At 40.5% G+C, this 16971-nt stretch overlaps 1 protein-coding gene across 3 annotated transcripts in view; it reads right to left on the bottom strand.

The window, feature by feature from the left end:
* Nucleotides 1-2776: 2776 nt before the first annotated feature.
* LRMDA (leucine rich melanocyte differentiation associated) overlaps nucleotides 2777-16971 on the bottom strand; it is a 1590166-nt gene continuing 1575971 nt past the window's right edge. For all 3 annotated transcript variants that reach the window (XM_045291625.1, XM_045291626.1, XM_045291627.1), the window contains one exon: nucleotides 2777-2926. In XM_045291625.1, coding sequence (XP_045147560.1) covers nucleotides 2847-2926 — 80 coding nt within the window. In that variant the 3' untranslated portion in view covers nucleotides 2777-2846. The remainder of the gene's footprint in view (nucleotides 2927-16971) is intronic.

The following is a 16971-nucleotide window of genomic DNA, read 5'->3' as shown; positions in this document are numbered from 1 at the left end:
GCATACTTTTAAATAAGCCAGCACTAATTCATCACTATTATTCCTTTATACATGAAACAAGAGTCACTACAATTTTAGCATTACAATGAATATAGATTAGTGATGGCCTTTAGGTAAATTACAAGGAAAATTAATCTTAATGTATGGCTCCATTTTGGAAGAAAATAAAGAATCTAAGACGAGGAAAACAATGTGGTCAATAACTTGCTCCAAAATTATTTTTTGCCTCCAAAACTTACAGTGAGGGAGCATTCCTGGGTATGATACAAATGTTTCTGACATTAAGAAAAGTAAACAAGTAAGAAAAATAAAGATGGAAAAATTCTGTGGTCAGTTCACAAGTTCTTTTTTATTATTTAAGGCAAGCTTAAAGCCTTTTATAAAGACTAGAATATATGTGCTGCTAGATTGGATATGACATTTGACTAATCTAACTGCCCTTGCACAGAACTTTGGCTGCCCATAATATGCCATGTTCAAAACGTGTGTTGATGCTTCTAAAGAAAGGGTCATTGTGGGACCTAATGCAGCTATTTAATACATTGTCCTAGGGCTGTTTTTCAGGTCAAATAAAGAAAAGGTACTCAAATCTTGTTATTAAAGACTGAAAGAGAGGCTAGCAAGCATTCCATATACTCTAATTATTACTTGTCTGAGGATTTCTATCTAAACTTGTCTGAATAACTGATTACTGAACATTGCACAATCTATATGCAAGGCTCCTGCCAGCCTCAATGAATGCAATTCAAGGACCATTCTAACTCCTTAGACTAGAGGCTGTGCAAGTTGGACTAGAATTGAGCCAAAAGGGATTGAACTAGAACTTGAGAAGCTCAGGGATTCTAAGTTGCATAGACTTTTACAATAGCAGCTCTCTAGTCCTGAGGTTATATAGTGTGTTTAGGCCTGGCTATCCTGGCTATTTGTCAGCATTGACTTGATGGCAATGAATTTTTCAGTGAATTTTTAAATTAGCCCAGTACCAGAGAACCAGGAGAAAGAACATTTGATAAATATATTTAAAAGCAAAGATAAATGCTATTGTGTTTAAAACAAACAACCTTTTAAAATATATTCTAGAATTAGTTTATTTGTACACCAGAAAGTTAATTAAAATTAGTCACTAAAATAGTACGATCATGTTTATCATCCATGTAATGTTCATGGTAGAACACAGCCAAGGATGTGAATGATATACAGTAGTACCATCTCCCAAGCTATCAATTTAATTTCCAAGAGGTCCTGAGAAAGATACCACATTCAGAGTCTGTAACTTCTATAAAAGTGGTCTGTTTGCTATTTTCTATTTTTTTAACCTGCTGAACTATCACTTTATCTTCCATCACATCACTATCTTTAAATAACACTCAAAGGAGTAAGACAACTTCAAACGCATATATGTCCAGTAGGAAATATGTATGGTTAAAATAAAATAAAGTAAGTCCCTGGTGCCATCTAATCTTTGTTCTTGGAAAGGTTGCTCATATTGCAATATATTCAAGGCAAGAAGTATATTTAGAAATAAATGGAATGAGGGAAAGTTCATGCTTCGTAGTCTGGGAGCTCGGGAAAGCGTTGTAGTTTACCACCCTGCCTGTCAGTTTGTCCTACTGTAGGAGCTGTGTATTGTTTTGATGCTGGGAGCTGTGCCATCAGTGCTTTACATACCAGCATGGTCACTCATTGCAGATGAGTTTCATCAGAACTTCTATATGAAGACAAATTCTGAAAAAGGGCCTGATGATCTACTTCTGAATATTAGCCAGTGAAAATCTTAGGAATCACAACAGGAAATTTTCTGATGTAGTGCTAGAAAATGATTCTGCTGGGCTGAAAGATAGCCAAGCAATGAAGAGTTCAAATAATAAATTCAAACAGTAGGCTCAAGTATACCAATGATCATGAAGGTGGTACAGGACCAGGCTACATTTTGTTGTGTCATACATTGCATTACTGTGAATCAGAGGCAATTCCATAGCAACTAACAAAACATTTACTCCAATATAAGAATTGCGATAACATGAAGCCGGTTACTAACATATGACCTAGCTGAGAATTTGAACTTCCTGTTCTCAGAGAGATTCTATATGGGAGTGAAAAGCAATGTCTTTCTCCTGAGGAGCAGCTGGTAGTTTCAAACTGCTGAACTTATGATTAGCAGCCCAACACACAACCTGTCAAGAATGAAGTCTCAGCAACTCACAAGGGCGGTTCTGTTCTGTCCTCCAGCATTGCTTGGAGTTGACATTGACGGGGTGCAGTGAGTTTTGATCACTACTCAGAGAAACTTCAAACGGAAACCTACTGCCTTTGATAGAGGATGTGGGGAAAATCGTATGCAGACATCAACCAGATAAATTAAGATTTAACAGGAAGAAGGGAGAGTGCTCTTTCCCTAAACTGAAAATATTTTACTTCAATAAGCCCACAGCACAATGGTATCAGAGTGCTGATATTCAACGTGTAATCTGAAGAGAGGAGTCCTTCACTTGACTAGAGTCAACTGAGCATGCTCAGAGAGGCCCCAGGTGTGACCTCTGCTCCCCTTTGAGCAGTGGAGAGACCAGACAATCTATCATAGTGTTCGTCCTGTCAACTCTGGTACTTCACTGCCACTGGCTGTCACCCTGGTGGATGAGACCTGCTTAAGGGCAATCATGTCAGTCTCTATGCGGCCACTCAGTCTAAGGGCGAAGCATGGGCTTGACAGGGCTGGCAATGTCAGCGGAAGGGACCAAACGCCAAAGTCATCACACAGAAATTAAATTTGGGCAATCTTTTTTCTTTAGCTTTTTATTTCTGCTTTCCCTTTGACTTCATTCTCATTGGAGAGATTAAGGCACATTTCAGAGCTGGTCATCTTGGATGAACCTGTTGCCCTCGGAGTTTTTTCCTTGGTAGATGTAGTGGCACTTCCCCAGAACACCTATAAAAGAAAAGAAAAACAAACAAAAACACAGAAAACAAATGGTTACAGGTGGTACAATTGGTATAGCAAGGAAACACTGGTGTTACAAAGCAGGAACGTGTACAGTCCCAGTTCCATGGGTGCCAGAAATGAACTAAGTGGCCAATGGAAAAGACTACTGTCTTGCCTTTAAATAGACATACACACCGTTGATGCAGATTATAGGCTCTAAGTTCCCAGTCATAACATTTTTCCCTTCCAATTTTTAGGGACATTTCTCAATTAGCCAATTACTTCCCCAAAGACAGCATCTAAGCCTAGATTTGCTAGGGTTCCTAAAAGGTTCTTTTAAAAATTAAGAGTTTACCCTAGGGCTTTTAAAATTAGAACAATAACAATAGGAGTTTAAGGCTAGACCATGAAGATGTGTTGGTAGAGTTATTAAGTACTCAGTTGCTAATCAAAGTTGGTGATTCTAACCCAATAGTGACTTCATAGGAGAAAGATGTAGCAGTCTACTTTTGAAAAGACTACAGCTGTGGAAACCCGAAGGGGCAGTTCTACTCTGTCTTGTATGGTCACTATGAGTCAAAAGATTCAACTCAAGCACACGATGTGGAGCAATCTTTCCAGATTTGTTACTAATTGGAAGTACTTTAACAAGAGTCAATATTGCTCCTTTCAGTGAGCACCTGTGGGAGAAAAGGTGGGGCTTTAATACTCCTGTAAAGAGTTATGGTCACAGAAACTCTCAGAGAGCAGTTCCACCTTGCCCTATGGGGTCGCAATGACCTAGAATTGACTCAATGATGGTGAATTTGGTTTTGAGAGAGAACTGTCAAACCAAGGAAGCCATCAAGTATATACATTCATGATGATTAAGGAAGACTTGTTATTGTTGACAAAATGCCATAAGGAAGGTAATAAGAGCCCCAACATTTATAAATGGTTTATCACATTCTTCTTGAGCTCTTTATATGCATTAAAATACATCTGATTTTTATCTTTAGTTCAGTTTAATTTCAAATTATTTTGTAGCTCCAAATAAAGCTTTCCTCTATAGCAAGTAAATTTTGGAGGATTTAACTATTAAAAAACACATCTTGTATATGGTATAATTTTTTAATAAGGATATTATTTATGATAAACACAAGAAACCATCTGCCATAGTTATTATAAATGCTTGATAGGTAAAAGTATTGAGGAAAAATCCATTTTCCAAGAAAATATTTATAACTTTGGTTTACTTTTTGCCACCTTGTTTGTTTCCTTCTAATTTTAGAAAACTAACAACCTTCAACTGCCCAGGGTTGTCTCATTACTAACAGGATTTGAGTATCTGAAGTATATGCGGATAGCTAGAGAAGCCGGAGAAGAGAAATGTCCATTAAAAAATACCTCTGCTATATTAATTCATGCACCACAAATCAGCCTATGAAAATAGCTAACGATATGCATAATTATTTTTTCCATCAGTTTGAGAGTGTGAAAGCAACAAGCACTATTTATTGTTAATTTGGGATACATTAACACTTAGAGTTATTCAGGTTCTTCATATCAAAAGTTTTAAGCAGTATTTACTTGTGTGTGCGTGTGTGTGATAGAAAAAAAAACAACCTCAATTTAAAGTTTTAAGATTTGTTCTCAAATAATGATTTAAACAATTCTCAATGGGGCACAGGCTCATTGTTTTGTATGGACAAAGTTGGAAATTGCTGGAATTATAGAATGGTACAGAGATGTCAACAGGAAGAGTTACATAGTTTTCATGACCTCAAAACTAGCAGTGAGCTTACTCTCATTAATCCCCTTCTCCTTCCATGTTTCTCAGAGTCAGTTGACAGTGGGCGACTGTTCTTCCTTGGCTATCATTGATCCTTGGTCCCCAGTTTTCAATTTCTGGTTTGCAGTAGTGGTACAGAGCCTCGAAACACTGCACGTGGATGAAACCTCAACTGAGCTACTTCTTGGGGCACCAATTATGCTTTGGAGCTGTTGACACTAAGCTGTTCCCTTGATTATGTAGCATATGGGGCTACACTATTATTGTCATCATTGCTTGGATCCTAGTCTGCCAGCTTGGTTGGTCTGGCTCTGCCCTGTGGACATCCTCTACAGTCTGGCTGTGAGAGTCTCAGATATATTTGAAAATCCACAAGGAACTTCCTTCAACATTATTGTTTCAAATAAACTCTCAAGAATATGGAAGACTGGAGCCGAGGGATGTTCATGTCTTTCTGTGGGACTAGGAAAGCATACATTTATAGAAGAAGAATGGACAGGGCTATCAGATATCATGAAGAACACAGTCTTTCTCTTGAATAGAAGAATGAAAAGCAGAAACACACACACACACACACACACACACACCGTAACAGTGGACACATCCTCTCCAGTAAACTCTCCAATGTGTTCAGGGATTTTAATTTCCTTGTTCTAACCTCTCTCCATGCACAACCTGGGTGACAATTGCTATCATGGAAACAGGATGTTCCTAGAACATGCTTAGTGATCCAGAGGGCTGAAGTGTTATGAGGCACATTTACTAGGCTTTCCTTGTGGTCTGCATTGATAAAACCCACTTTTTAAGGCCTTTCTTGCTTCTTTGGCCTTGGAAGCAAGGGTGTTTATAGATATTCTGGTGAGAGAGAACTGTGTGGTGAATGCAGGAGACTGCAGCTAGGTGTCAGCACTTCAAAAATGAGGCAAGGCCATATTGCCAGTGATCTCTTGACAGGAAAACAGATATCGTATTCCCAGTCAGACTTAAGTAGACATCAAGTGTGCTAATGACAGAAGGGCAGATTTCAAACAAAGGGCCTCTGTGGTGGGAAGAACAGGTCTCTGTGCTGGCGATAGCCTGGGCTGAAGACACACTGTCAGGGCTCCAGGCAGGCCTGGAATCGTGTGTGGTGACAGAAAACAGAGATGCTGACAGAGAAGCCAGGGCCAGATTATGCCAATTGTATCCTAGGCTGCCTGTCACTCCAACCAAAACTGACCCCACTGCTTTTCACTTGGGGTCTTCTCCTGCTCTTGTAGAAATGCCCTTCTCAGACATCACCACCAAACCATCCACAGTGTTACGTAAAGTTGTTGGCAGCTCTGTCCCATCAGAGAGCAGGCGTCAAGGGGCCTAAGGAGAACCTTAGTCCATCTAAATTTGGGCTTAGTAGGAGAGGCATGCTCAATCCCATTACTAAGTGAGGTGATCCCAACTCTAAAGGGTGAGGAGCTGTCATTTTGAATGAAATGCTTCCAAGAGAGGTCTGCAGAAGGCTGCTGCAGAAAGACTTAGGGGCCACCTGACAGCCAACAACCAAAATGAAAGCCAGCTGCTGGTGTCTGCCTGGGGATGAAGGTGGTCTGGCTAGCAATGACTGAGAATTGTTCAACGCCAACAGCCTACAACTGCTTAAAGCAAGAGTCGCCTGTGTGGAGACTCCGATCTGTGTGCACAGTTGGAATGCCATTGCTCCTTAAATAGGCATTTGGTGGTTTGAAAAAGCCCTAAGTCAAAACCATTAACAAGATGGATTGAGGTGGGTGAGGACCATCCCATGGATATCCCTGGGACCTTATGCATGATGAAGGTTATTTGTAAAATAATAGGCTGCGATTATATATGAACTAGGATGGCACTGTGATTTTCTCTCCTCTGTGCTCCCCACAGCCCTTCTTCTCTGGTTCTGGCAACTGCCATAAACTGGGAAGATGACAGAGAGAACCATTTGCTTGAGAAGAACATTTTGACATAGAGGTACTTTCAGGCTGGAACGCTAGTTATGGCTCAGTGGTTTCTATGCACATCTGCACTGGATTCACTTGTTTTTATCTCCTCAAACTCAAATGTCTAGGGACTAGTGGGAGAATGACATCTCCAACACATATGTACTGTTTTTAATTAACATCTCTGGCTCCGGCCATCATTATTGAAGCCATCAGACTGACTACAAGTGTCTGCTCCAGCTTCTCTGTTCAGCCCTAAAAGAGGGCTGTGTGTCACTCTTAGGAAACCCTCTCCTAATGAGACTCCTAATTTTTCTGAAGTATCCAGGTCTCCTATCACCATAAGCTCTGAGAACTATATTTATGAGGGGGGACAACATGTTGGGGGAAATCTGTTTTAAAGAAGTCCTTTATCTTGTGCATGCTTTCCCCCTCTCGAAGGTATGTTCTAATTATACAGGTTACATTTTGATGCTGCGATAGTCCTTGGGGTGGGGATCATCCGCAGCTCTTGGCTGCTCGACAGTGTGGGCAGAGACCCTGCAGGGGCAACCATGATCATTTAAAAAGGAAGGTCTAGCATACAGCTGCTGTCTAATCCCAGCAAAGACTCCAGGCTTCGGGATCTCTTGATGGCCTGGGAACTTCCAGCTGCCATTTGGATAGTCTTTTAGGTAGGAGCCAGTCAAAATGTATTTCTACCTAAATCTAGCTCTTCCCTTAATAATTGCATTGTCATGGACACATTGTTTTTTTCTCCCTGGTCTATTTCCACCCCGCCTCTTCCCCACCCTCACTCTCACCCCCCACATAGTTGCCAATTGTAAAATGAAGAAAAGGGACAGAAAATACCAGAGGTCACTTTTAGTTCTGAAAGAGATGATTTAGGACTTTAAAAAAACATGTCCCTTATGAAGATAAAGAGGTCTGGTCCAATATGTCCTGATTTGGGTACAAATCCAAATCAAAAAACTTGACTTGGACTAAGGCAGCTCTTGAGCCCACTCCAGGGCATTCCTCAGAAGGCAGCAGTAGAGAGAAGAGGAGCTCTGCTGGACTTCAACATCCCCAAGGACAACGTTTCCATGAACTCTCGTGCAACCTATCTTTCATCATCTGAGATCTGGAAAGTGCTACCAGCTACTAGTCAACATCCCACTACATAAGCCCAATTCTCCTTGCTAACTCCATATTCAACAGAACTAACGGTGAATCATTAATATTAATCATTAATAAACTGTGAAAGCATATATATATATATATATATATATATCTGTAACTATAACAACTTAGTTGATAACATCATTTGGAACAATATAGATTTCTAAAATGGAGGTAAATTAAAATTCAAGCGTTCATTCATTACAGAACGATAAAATCTAGTTTTGATCATCATTTGAATGATCATTGTTATAAATTATGTTATATTTTGTGAGTGTGGCTACATCAAAATAGATTTGGGCGGGTTAGTGATCACTAGGGTCTTACAGCAGTATGGAGGGAAACCCACTCAAAGAAAGAGCAAACGGGAGAAAGGGACGACTCACAGAGCACTTGCTGTCGTTGTGTGAATAACGGAAGGACCTGGCCTCTCCAGCTCTGAAGACGTGACAGCAGGGTGGGAGGAGATGGGTGAGGTCAGCGACAGAGGGAGAAAGGGCACCGGGTGAGGGGTTCACGTGAGGGGTTCACGTCCATGGTGTAAGGCTCTGGCACTATGTGACACTGTACATATCCATAAAGATATCATGCCCTCTCTGACTCCTAATATCCAGTTCCTAGAACAAGATCGTATGAAAAGGAATGTGGCATCAGGACCAGTGGACGGCTCATTAACAACTTGCGGCATACAAATGACACAACCTTGCTTGCTGAAAGTGGGGAAGACTTGAAATATTTGCTGATGAGGATGAAGGATTTCAAGCCTGACGACAGATTATAACTCAAGGTAAAAAGACCCAAATCCTCACAACTGGACCAACAGGTAGCCTCATGATGAATGGAGAAAAGATTGAAGTTGTTGAGGATTGCTTCTTGTTTGGATTCAAAATCAATGATCATGGACGTACCAGTAAAGCGATCAAGTGATGCAGGGCACTGGATAAATCTGCTGGATAAGACCTCTTTAGAGTGTTGAGCACTTTGAGGACTAAGGTCCGCTGGACCCAAGGCCTGGCATTTTCAGTCGCCTCATCTGCATGTGAAAGTTGGGACTCTGAATCGGAAGACTGAAAAGGGAACAATAACTTTGAGTTTTGGTGCTGGCAAAGAACGGTGGAAAGAGTGGACTTCGAAAACGTCAAACACAAGTGTTTTGGAAGTACAGCTGGAGCGCTCCTTGGAGGCAAGAAAGCTGAGGCTGCATCTCAAGAAGATTGGACGTGTGGTCACAAGAGACCAGTCTTTGGAGAAGGACACCATGCTTGCTAAAGCAGAAGGGCGGCAAAGAAAGGGAAAGGCTTTGACTATATGTGTTCACCCCGTGGCTGCAACAACGGACTCGACTATTAGAACAGTGATCAGGATGGTGCCAGGTCAGGCAGCACTGTGCTCTGTTGTACGTAAGGCTGAGATGAGTCAAAACAAACTTGACCAGACATAACAGAAACAACAAAACAGTCCTGGGTGCAGAGTAGGAATTGAATAGACATTTGATGAGTAAATATATACATCAAAAAGACTGTATATAAAATTTAAGCAAAATTCAAGAAACTAGACATTTAAGTCATTGATGGTTCATATTTTAACTTCTAGTGCAACTGTAAAGTTGAAAAACTAACAATGAAATCCACAGTTTCACAAATATCTCATCGAAGAAGGAGGTGGAGTGTCAGTAGCAGAAGCCTTAATTCCTAAACATTCTCACTGTTTTTATGCTCAACACTTTACCCCACAAAAACAAAGACATCACAGTGTCTGGCTGGAAAGAAGGAACTGAATTAAGTGTTATCATGTAGCCCTAAGAGCCGCAAATGTCATACATGGGAAAGGAGTAATCCCCAGAAAGCACATTCTTCAGTCTGTGTTATGCTCGGGCTGTGAGTAAACTGGGAACTGCAAAAGAATAAACACCCACGTTTTATGATCTTGAGCAGTGGCGGGAGCAATACCCCAAGGTCAATCTGTGTGCTGTGTTATCAGCTCTACTGCTGATATGGCACAAGGGTCAGCCGAGCCTGCAGAGTGACAGGTCACTGCAGAGCAGTATGAGTCCTGCCTCCATGCCATGCCTATTTTTCTGCACCTTTGAGCTCATCGGAGATGGCTCGGTGTGGATGATAAAAAAGAATGGGTGACTTCTGGCAAATGTCTCCATGTCTAATCCGGATCCTGGGATGGAAGGGAGCCTGTTAGTGGCTACAGGTTGAAGGTTGCTGTAGGGTCCTCTCTGGACGCATGACAATCCCAGCCAGAACGTATCTTGCCCTCCTGGGCTTGTGACACTGAATGTTCTATCCTGATAATAACTACCTCATATCATTCTGCCAAAGAGCAGCTCCTAATCTCCTTTCAAATGGTTATACAGGTGAACCAAACAATCGTGAGGGGGTACTCCTCCGAGGCCATGTTGACCTTGAACTTTTGCTCTGTTGTTTGAAATCTGCCATTTTGACTCTAGGCTTATGGATATAAACACGCAGACTAAACATGTTTATTTGAGAAAACATTTGACATGCAGAACAAGCTTCATTTCGTCAAATGAATTCCTTAATTTACCAAACATAGTTAAGCCATTTATCTTTTAATAGTTTCATTTATTTTTTAATTGAATTTATTTTCAGTGGGAGCATTTCTTCTTCATGTAAACTTTACATTAGTTTTCATTCCTCCATTGGCTGTTGCCAAATATGAGATTTTACTGAGCACATTTTTTCTTTTGAAGTTCTGGGTTTCAAAAGTTGTATTTTCCTGGGAATAATTATTATAGATCAAAATTGTGACAAGAAGACTTGAGTCTTCTGTCAAAGTTTAGTCACCATATTTTATTGTCTGTCATTTTAGTTCATTCAATTTTATTCTTTCATTGTTTTTACTAAAGCTAATTCATCCTCATAAGTTTGTGCAATTTCAATATATCCATAATATATAAATCTTTGACTAGTGTTTCAGCTATGATAAATTTTATTATGTCCAAGTTCAGTTGCTGTCACTTTTATTTTGAGTTGATTGTTTCTACCAGCTTTGTTTATCATAAATCAGAGTAAAATTTTACTCACTCTGAATAAAACAGTTTTTATTCAGTTCTTAAAGCAGGAATACATTGGGCATAGGTGAGGAATCTGGGTGCGTGATGGGCTCCAAATGATGGGGTTGCAGTCCGCTACTTTCTAACAAGCACCGGCTAGAAGATGGCACAATGCCCACCTAATCAGGGGTGAAGAACTAATACATACCTTTGAAAAGAGGGCATTGGGCCTCTGTGCTCAGACCCGCCCAGTGAAGCCTAACAAGAGGTTAACTTTCCACTGAGAGAGAACAGATGATAAAGTCTGCTTAGACAAATGCTGGGCCTTGTCAAGTCTCACCCGTGTGTTTATATGAGGGAAAATGCCAGGGAAGACAACCAGGCAGCAGGGAAAGGATCTCGGCAAAATCTGGACTTGAGGTGATAGGAATAGAAAGCTGAGATGCTGGCCACCCAGAGTGGGGAGGAGACTGCACCTATGTTCACATGAGTGGGCAGAGAAATTAATGTGTGCTAAATCAGAGCTCGTGGAAAATACTCCCCATGCTCCCAGGACAGCTGAAATGAAGCTTGTCATTTTAAAAGAAGAGCAAGAGATGGGAAAGGGAGGAGAGAAAATAAGAATACACAGGGCAAAAATTTCCCCCCTGACACAATCTGTGAATGGAAAATGGAAAAGCTGGTTCAAGACTGAGAAAAAAATTGCCCTGAGTGGATTCTGAGTAACAAGCTGTATTGTCCCACCTGGAGGCACTGCTGTCTGCACCCAGGCTGCAGACACAGCCCCGCTCAGGCCTGATTGGGCCAGGCCTCACCACATCAAGGTACGGTAGGCTGACAGACTGAAAGTTACCCGGCAGTGGTTGTTTCCATTCTGCGAATTCTGGGAAGGAAATCGTCACCATTTCTTTGCCTCAGATGCCAGTTCATTTCACAGGTTTGTGTACTGGGGATACTGAAAGGCAGGCAGAGACTTCTAGGAAAAGAAACATCTCAGGCCTGAAGGTGGGTTTACTGGTTCCCTATTTTGAACATCACTAAAACAATCGATTCTTACCCCACACACATGCTGTATGTCAATCAAATTAGAAAATATTATAAATATGAAACAAACTCCATAGTAAACATGTCTTGCCTCTAATACTCCCCACCCCATCTTTCTAATATTATTAAACTGTTAAATATTCCTAGCTATCAAAATTCTGCCTTTTCTTTTCAGGATTTTTTCCCCACCAAACAAAAATTTAGCCAGAAACAATTTGTAGACTGACTTCGTAAACAATGGTTTATTTATACATTCCACGAAGGGCATGATTATTTGCTGAACTGCCTAGTAAGTCCATACACCGAATGCTATTCTTGCCTTTAACACTTTTAGAATATTCTAGGGCTGTAAGATACTGAAAATATGTTTATTTCAGTTAAGTGCTTTATTTTACAGAGGAGAAAAATGAGTTTCAAAAGGGTTTCCATGTCACAGTAGCCGATATGTCTTTTTGTCTAGATATTTCTGAACTATAGAAGGCTGCTTTTGGTAAATAAATAGAAATTTTGGTTTTATGATTTATTTTTCAAATCCATGATTTCATTGCTTCATCAATTTCACAGGGACCAGAGGCACCCAAGAACTTCAAGCATTTCCCCCAGCCTGACTTAAACTCAATCTTACCTGCTTTTTCACTAGGAGAAACTTAAGCTTGGAAGGGGTAGTTTGTTCAATTTTTTCCATCTTTCCAATTTTTGTATTCTAAGTGGAGATTAATGAATTTGAAATAGCCTGGATTCCAAAGTGCATACCAAGATGAGATGCAAATCCATTAAGGTTTGTAAAGTATCCTTCACAGCAACTCACTGATGAATGTCATATAAACGAGGCTGTCAGTCAAAATGCACAGTGGTCCAGCTGAAGGACCCCGTTTTCCTTTTAAATTGTTGACTCTGGAACTCAGAAATCTAACTATTAAACAAGAGAAAGAAAGAAAAGTTCTTCCTTCAATTATCTCTAGCATTTCTGCCATTAGTACCATATTCACCTTTTCCACCTTCAACCTGAAGTCAGGAGTATGGCCACTAGAGGGCAGCATGAATTTAGGAAAGCAGCACTTTTTTTTTTTTTAATGAAGGCAACTATGTAGGGAGGGTCATTAAAGTCACACTGCACCTTTGGTCACCAATTATAATGATCAATATGGTTTGCAGTGATCAATATGTTCTGTTTGCTCAATCTGTGTTGACGGCTTCCTGGGAATGGGATTACAGATGCTCCCCTTTGGATTCTTTTGGCATCCATTTCAGGGACTGATTTTCTTTCCCATCGATTGTTCTAACTAATCTTTCAAGCTCAGAGGTTGGAGATTTTTGCATATCACCCACATACGTATGAGAAACATGTAACTGAAAAGTACAATTACATCCCTGATAGGTGTATGTAAGTATATATATCCCTAGTGGTGTAGTGGTTATGTGTTGGACTGCTGTCTGCAAGGTCGGCAGTTTGAAACCACCAGCCACGCCGAGGCTTTCTATGCCCATAAATAGTCAGCGTTGGAAACACACAGAGGCAGTTCTACCCTGCCCTGTAGGGTCACAGTGAGTCAGCATCGCGTCCATGGCCGTGAGTTTGGTATATTTACATATGAAGTCTAAAGCGGACGCAGAGGGTTGGTTGCCCAGCAGGATTTGATATCAAAAAGGACAAAGCCAACAAGCAATCTCTAGACCCGCAGAGGACACAAACTGCGTTTTAGTGTGTGCAGTCATGCACATGACCCTTGAGATGGTCGTTGCTCCCAGATCAGACAATCACGAAGGCATTGCCGAAACTGACCCGGGTTAGTCAGAAAGAAGAGGCAGAAGTTACTCCAATGAAAACAAAGCACCAATGGAAGGTGCTGCTCCGTCGTTCATGATTCGTCTCTGACGGCCGGACAGAGGACCTCCTTTGCTTAGGAAAAGCAGGCACCGGAGGTCTTCTAGGGACTTCAGATCTATCAGTCGTTTTAAAAAGCATCATTAGAAGTATGAGATTCTAGGGAATGGTGCGCTAATCTATAATTATGCAGCATTAGATAAGTGAATTTGATCAGGGAAGGGGGTACACAAAAATCAGAGCTACTGAACTTTTAGACAAAAAGGGAAGTAAATCTGAGTCCGGGTTTTGCTCTTTGCTTTAGCTGAGAGATGGCTCAAGTGGTGTGTGAACCAAGCAGAAAATAGTTCTCACACTCTTTCCCCCTCATCCTGTCCTAAGAGAACAGTCATGTAATTGGCTAGCTACTTGGTGAATATTGGAACCTAGTTAGTTCATTAAATTATCTTATTAACTCATGATTAACCACAAGCATTTTACAGTTTTCCCTCACCCATAAAATACTTTTTAACATCCAGGTCAATCTCACTTGTCATACTAAGCACATCACAGTGACCACAGTTTCCCTAAGTACTTATGTTGTTAGTTAGCATGAAGTGGGCTCCTAATTGACGACAACTTCATGTACAACAGGATCAAACTTCTTCATTGTTTGATTCTTGGGGGTACATCATCGGTCTTTCCTCCTACTTACGTATATACCCACGTATAAGCTGAGTTTTTCAGCAGATTTTCAATGCCGTTTTTATGGTAAAATTCGGTGCCATGGTTGATATTTGGGTCGGCTTATACTCGAGTATATATGGGTACTTTAGTCCTCCTTGTCCATCTTAATCTATTTTCAACTTTGCTGAAACTTGTTCGGCATCGAAATAACATTTGCTCACCCATTGCTATCAGATCAATTCTAACTCACAGTGACCCACGGGTATTTTAAAGTTCCTTTAAAATTTTTGTGAAGCTGTAAATCTTTATGGGAGCAGATAGCCAAACTTTCTCCCACAGAGCAACTGGGGGTTTGAGCTGCTGACCTTGCAGTTCCTGACCCAGTGCTTCCCCAGAGCACCAGGAGGGTTCCTGAGCAACACTTAAGCCTCCATTAGCAGACCAGCGGCGGTTGCTAACCAGGTGCATGGCTGGGCATCAAAATCAGGTCTCCACATGAAGATGGGAATTCCGTCACTGGGCCACTGCTGCACACCTTAAACGAGTTAGCTGGGTGAGAGGAATGTCTTTTAATTTCTGCAGCAGCAGGTGTAGAACATGGTAGGCACTCAAAGGTGGTTTTTTTAATTCAGAATAACATAAAGATCTTGGGATATTATTTCTGAATGGGAGCGTATCTATATATTCCTGGACAATTAGAGATAGAAAACCTACACGCAGTTTCCCCAGGAAGGTGTTTGTCATCTTCCAACGTATCAGAGCAGCGTTTCTTTAAGCAGGACTTTAAAAGTATCTGAGCCCCATCCTCAGTTTCTGATGTAGTAGGTATGAAGTGGGACCTGTTTGCAAGTTTCCAAGTGCTACTGCTACTGCTGGTTGGGGATCACAGTTAAACAAACAATGCTCTCCAAAAATCAAAAGGGGTCTCTCTCCCCCCGACCCATTTTAAAAATTAAAGTCAAAAAAAGATCCCTCAAAGTTGGCAATGTGCAGATTACACTAACAGGAGGAAAAAGATAAAAAGGTAAAAATGAACTGAAGCTGAAAACCATGATTTATGAAATATAAGAACAAAAACTGTCCGAAAAAAATTCCCAGAAAGTCTGTAGACTTCCCACCTACAATGACAGTCTTACATCAACAAATCAGATCTGTTTCCATCAGAGAGCTCACATCAAAGGCAGGCAGACAGCCACCATTTTATTTGGTTGTATTGGAAGAAGTTTCTCAAGAAGGTTATTGAAAATAAAGACAAGTTGATGTGAATCTGTTCTAGATAAGTTGATATAAATTTGAAATATGAATATATATCAAGCTTCAAAAGATAGCCTTTCACAATTGAACAGACCCAGTTCAGGTGGATTTGTTATAACCCAAACCTTCCAAGAATTGGGCAACTGAGCTTCCTTTCTGTAGTCAGCTTTCACAGGCCCTATGTTAGAATTCAAAGCTTTTCTGTACTAAGATGACTATCACCTAACTTCTCTCAACTCCTAGACAACCTCAATTGCTTGCTTCACAAGGAAAATAAAATCAATCTACTCTCACTTAATCTAACAGAAATTGCTATATATATTTATAACTTTCTTTATATGTATACATTTATAAAAACCAAAAGTCCGTGATTATAGAAAGCGTTAGCATCCCTTTGCCAAAGTTCAAATAGTTTCATTAATTCTTGGCCCTCAACTCTCCATACCCTGACCTACTGTCACAAAAATGCACACACACACACACACACACACACACATCACAGTTAAGTTTTGAAAATTTGTAACTGGCATTTCATTTCATATCTGCACAGGTGTATTCCAAACAAAATGTGTATAAACCTTGTCTGTGCTATCAATGTATGGCTGCAAACAAGTTCTCTCAGGAATCCACTTGTCTTAATCTCACTAGCGTGCCTTTCAAAATAAGGTCCAATAAGCTCAGAAGGTTATGGCAACTATTTGGGGGATCCGAGAGGATCAGATTTGGCAAAGCTTCCTGAAAGACACTAGAAAATCAAGGTACTTGTTATGAAAAGGTCTTCAGAAAACCTAAAACTGCATTGCTAAGAAAAAGCCAGGCAAGCTCCAGTGAGGAGTTCCCCCACACACACACCAATCACAGCAATGCACCTATTTATTCTGCAAGGGTAGCAATGGTTGTCCTATGAGAATTTCATTGGGAAACCTTACATTGTCCACTGTATAGTCTGATTACCCTTTAAGCTTCTTTTTGTTCCCCCAAATAAAATGAACACAATTTGAGTCTCTCAAGGATTGCCCAAAATGCAATTTTGATGTGATGTAAATAAAAGAGGGCAAACTTGTTAGTAAAAAAACAAACAAACAGGCAAATCCACTGTATTCACACTGATTCCAGCTTTTAGCGGACCTGTAGAGTGTTTCTGGGGCTGTAAATCTTGATGTGAGCTGACACCATCATCTTTTTCATGCTTGTGTATTTGAACCAATGACCTTGTGTTATGCCAACAATGGCTGTCCCACAGCACTACCAAGGAGAAAGTTTAGACAGATGAAAAGTCCTGCCTTCAGAAGTTTATAGACCTAGATGCAGGACATGTCAAAGAACAATAGCTTCACATTTTGATATTTTTGTCCAATA

Source organism: Echinops telfairi, unplaced genomic scaffold (genome assembly GCF_000313985.2).
Source record: "Echinops telfairi isolate 266 unplaced genomic scaffold, ASM31398v2 ScPeMD7_70;HRSCAF=299, whole genome shotgun sequence".
In the NCBI taxonomy this organism is placed as follows: Eukaryota; Metazoa; Chordata; class Mammalia; order Afrosoricida; family Tenrecidae; genus Echinops; species Echinops telfairi.
This window is presented reverse-complemented; position numbering and strand designations above follow the sequence as displayed.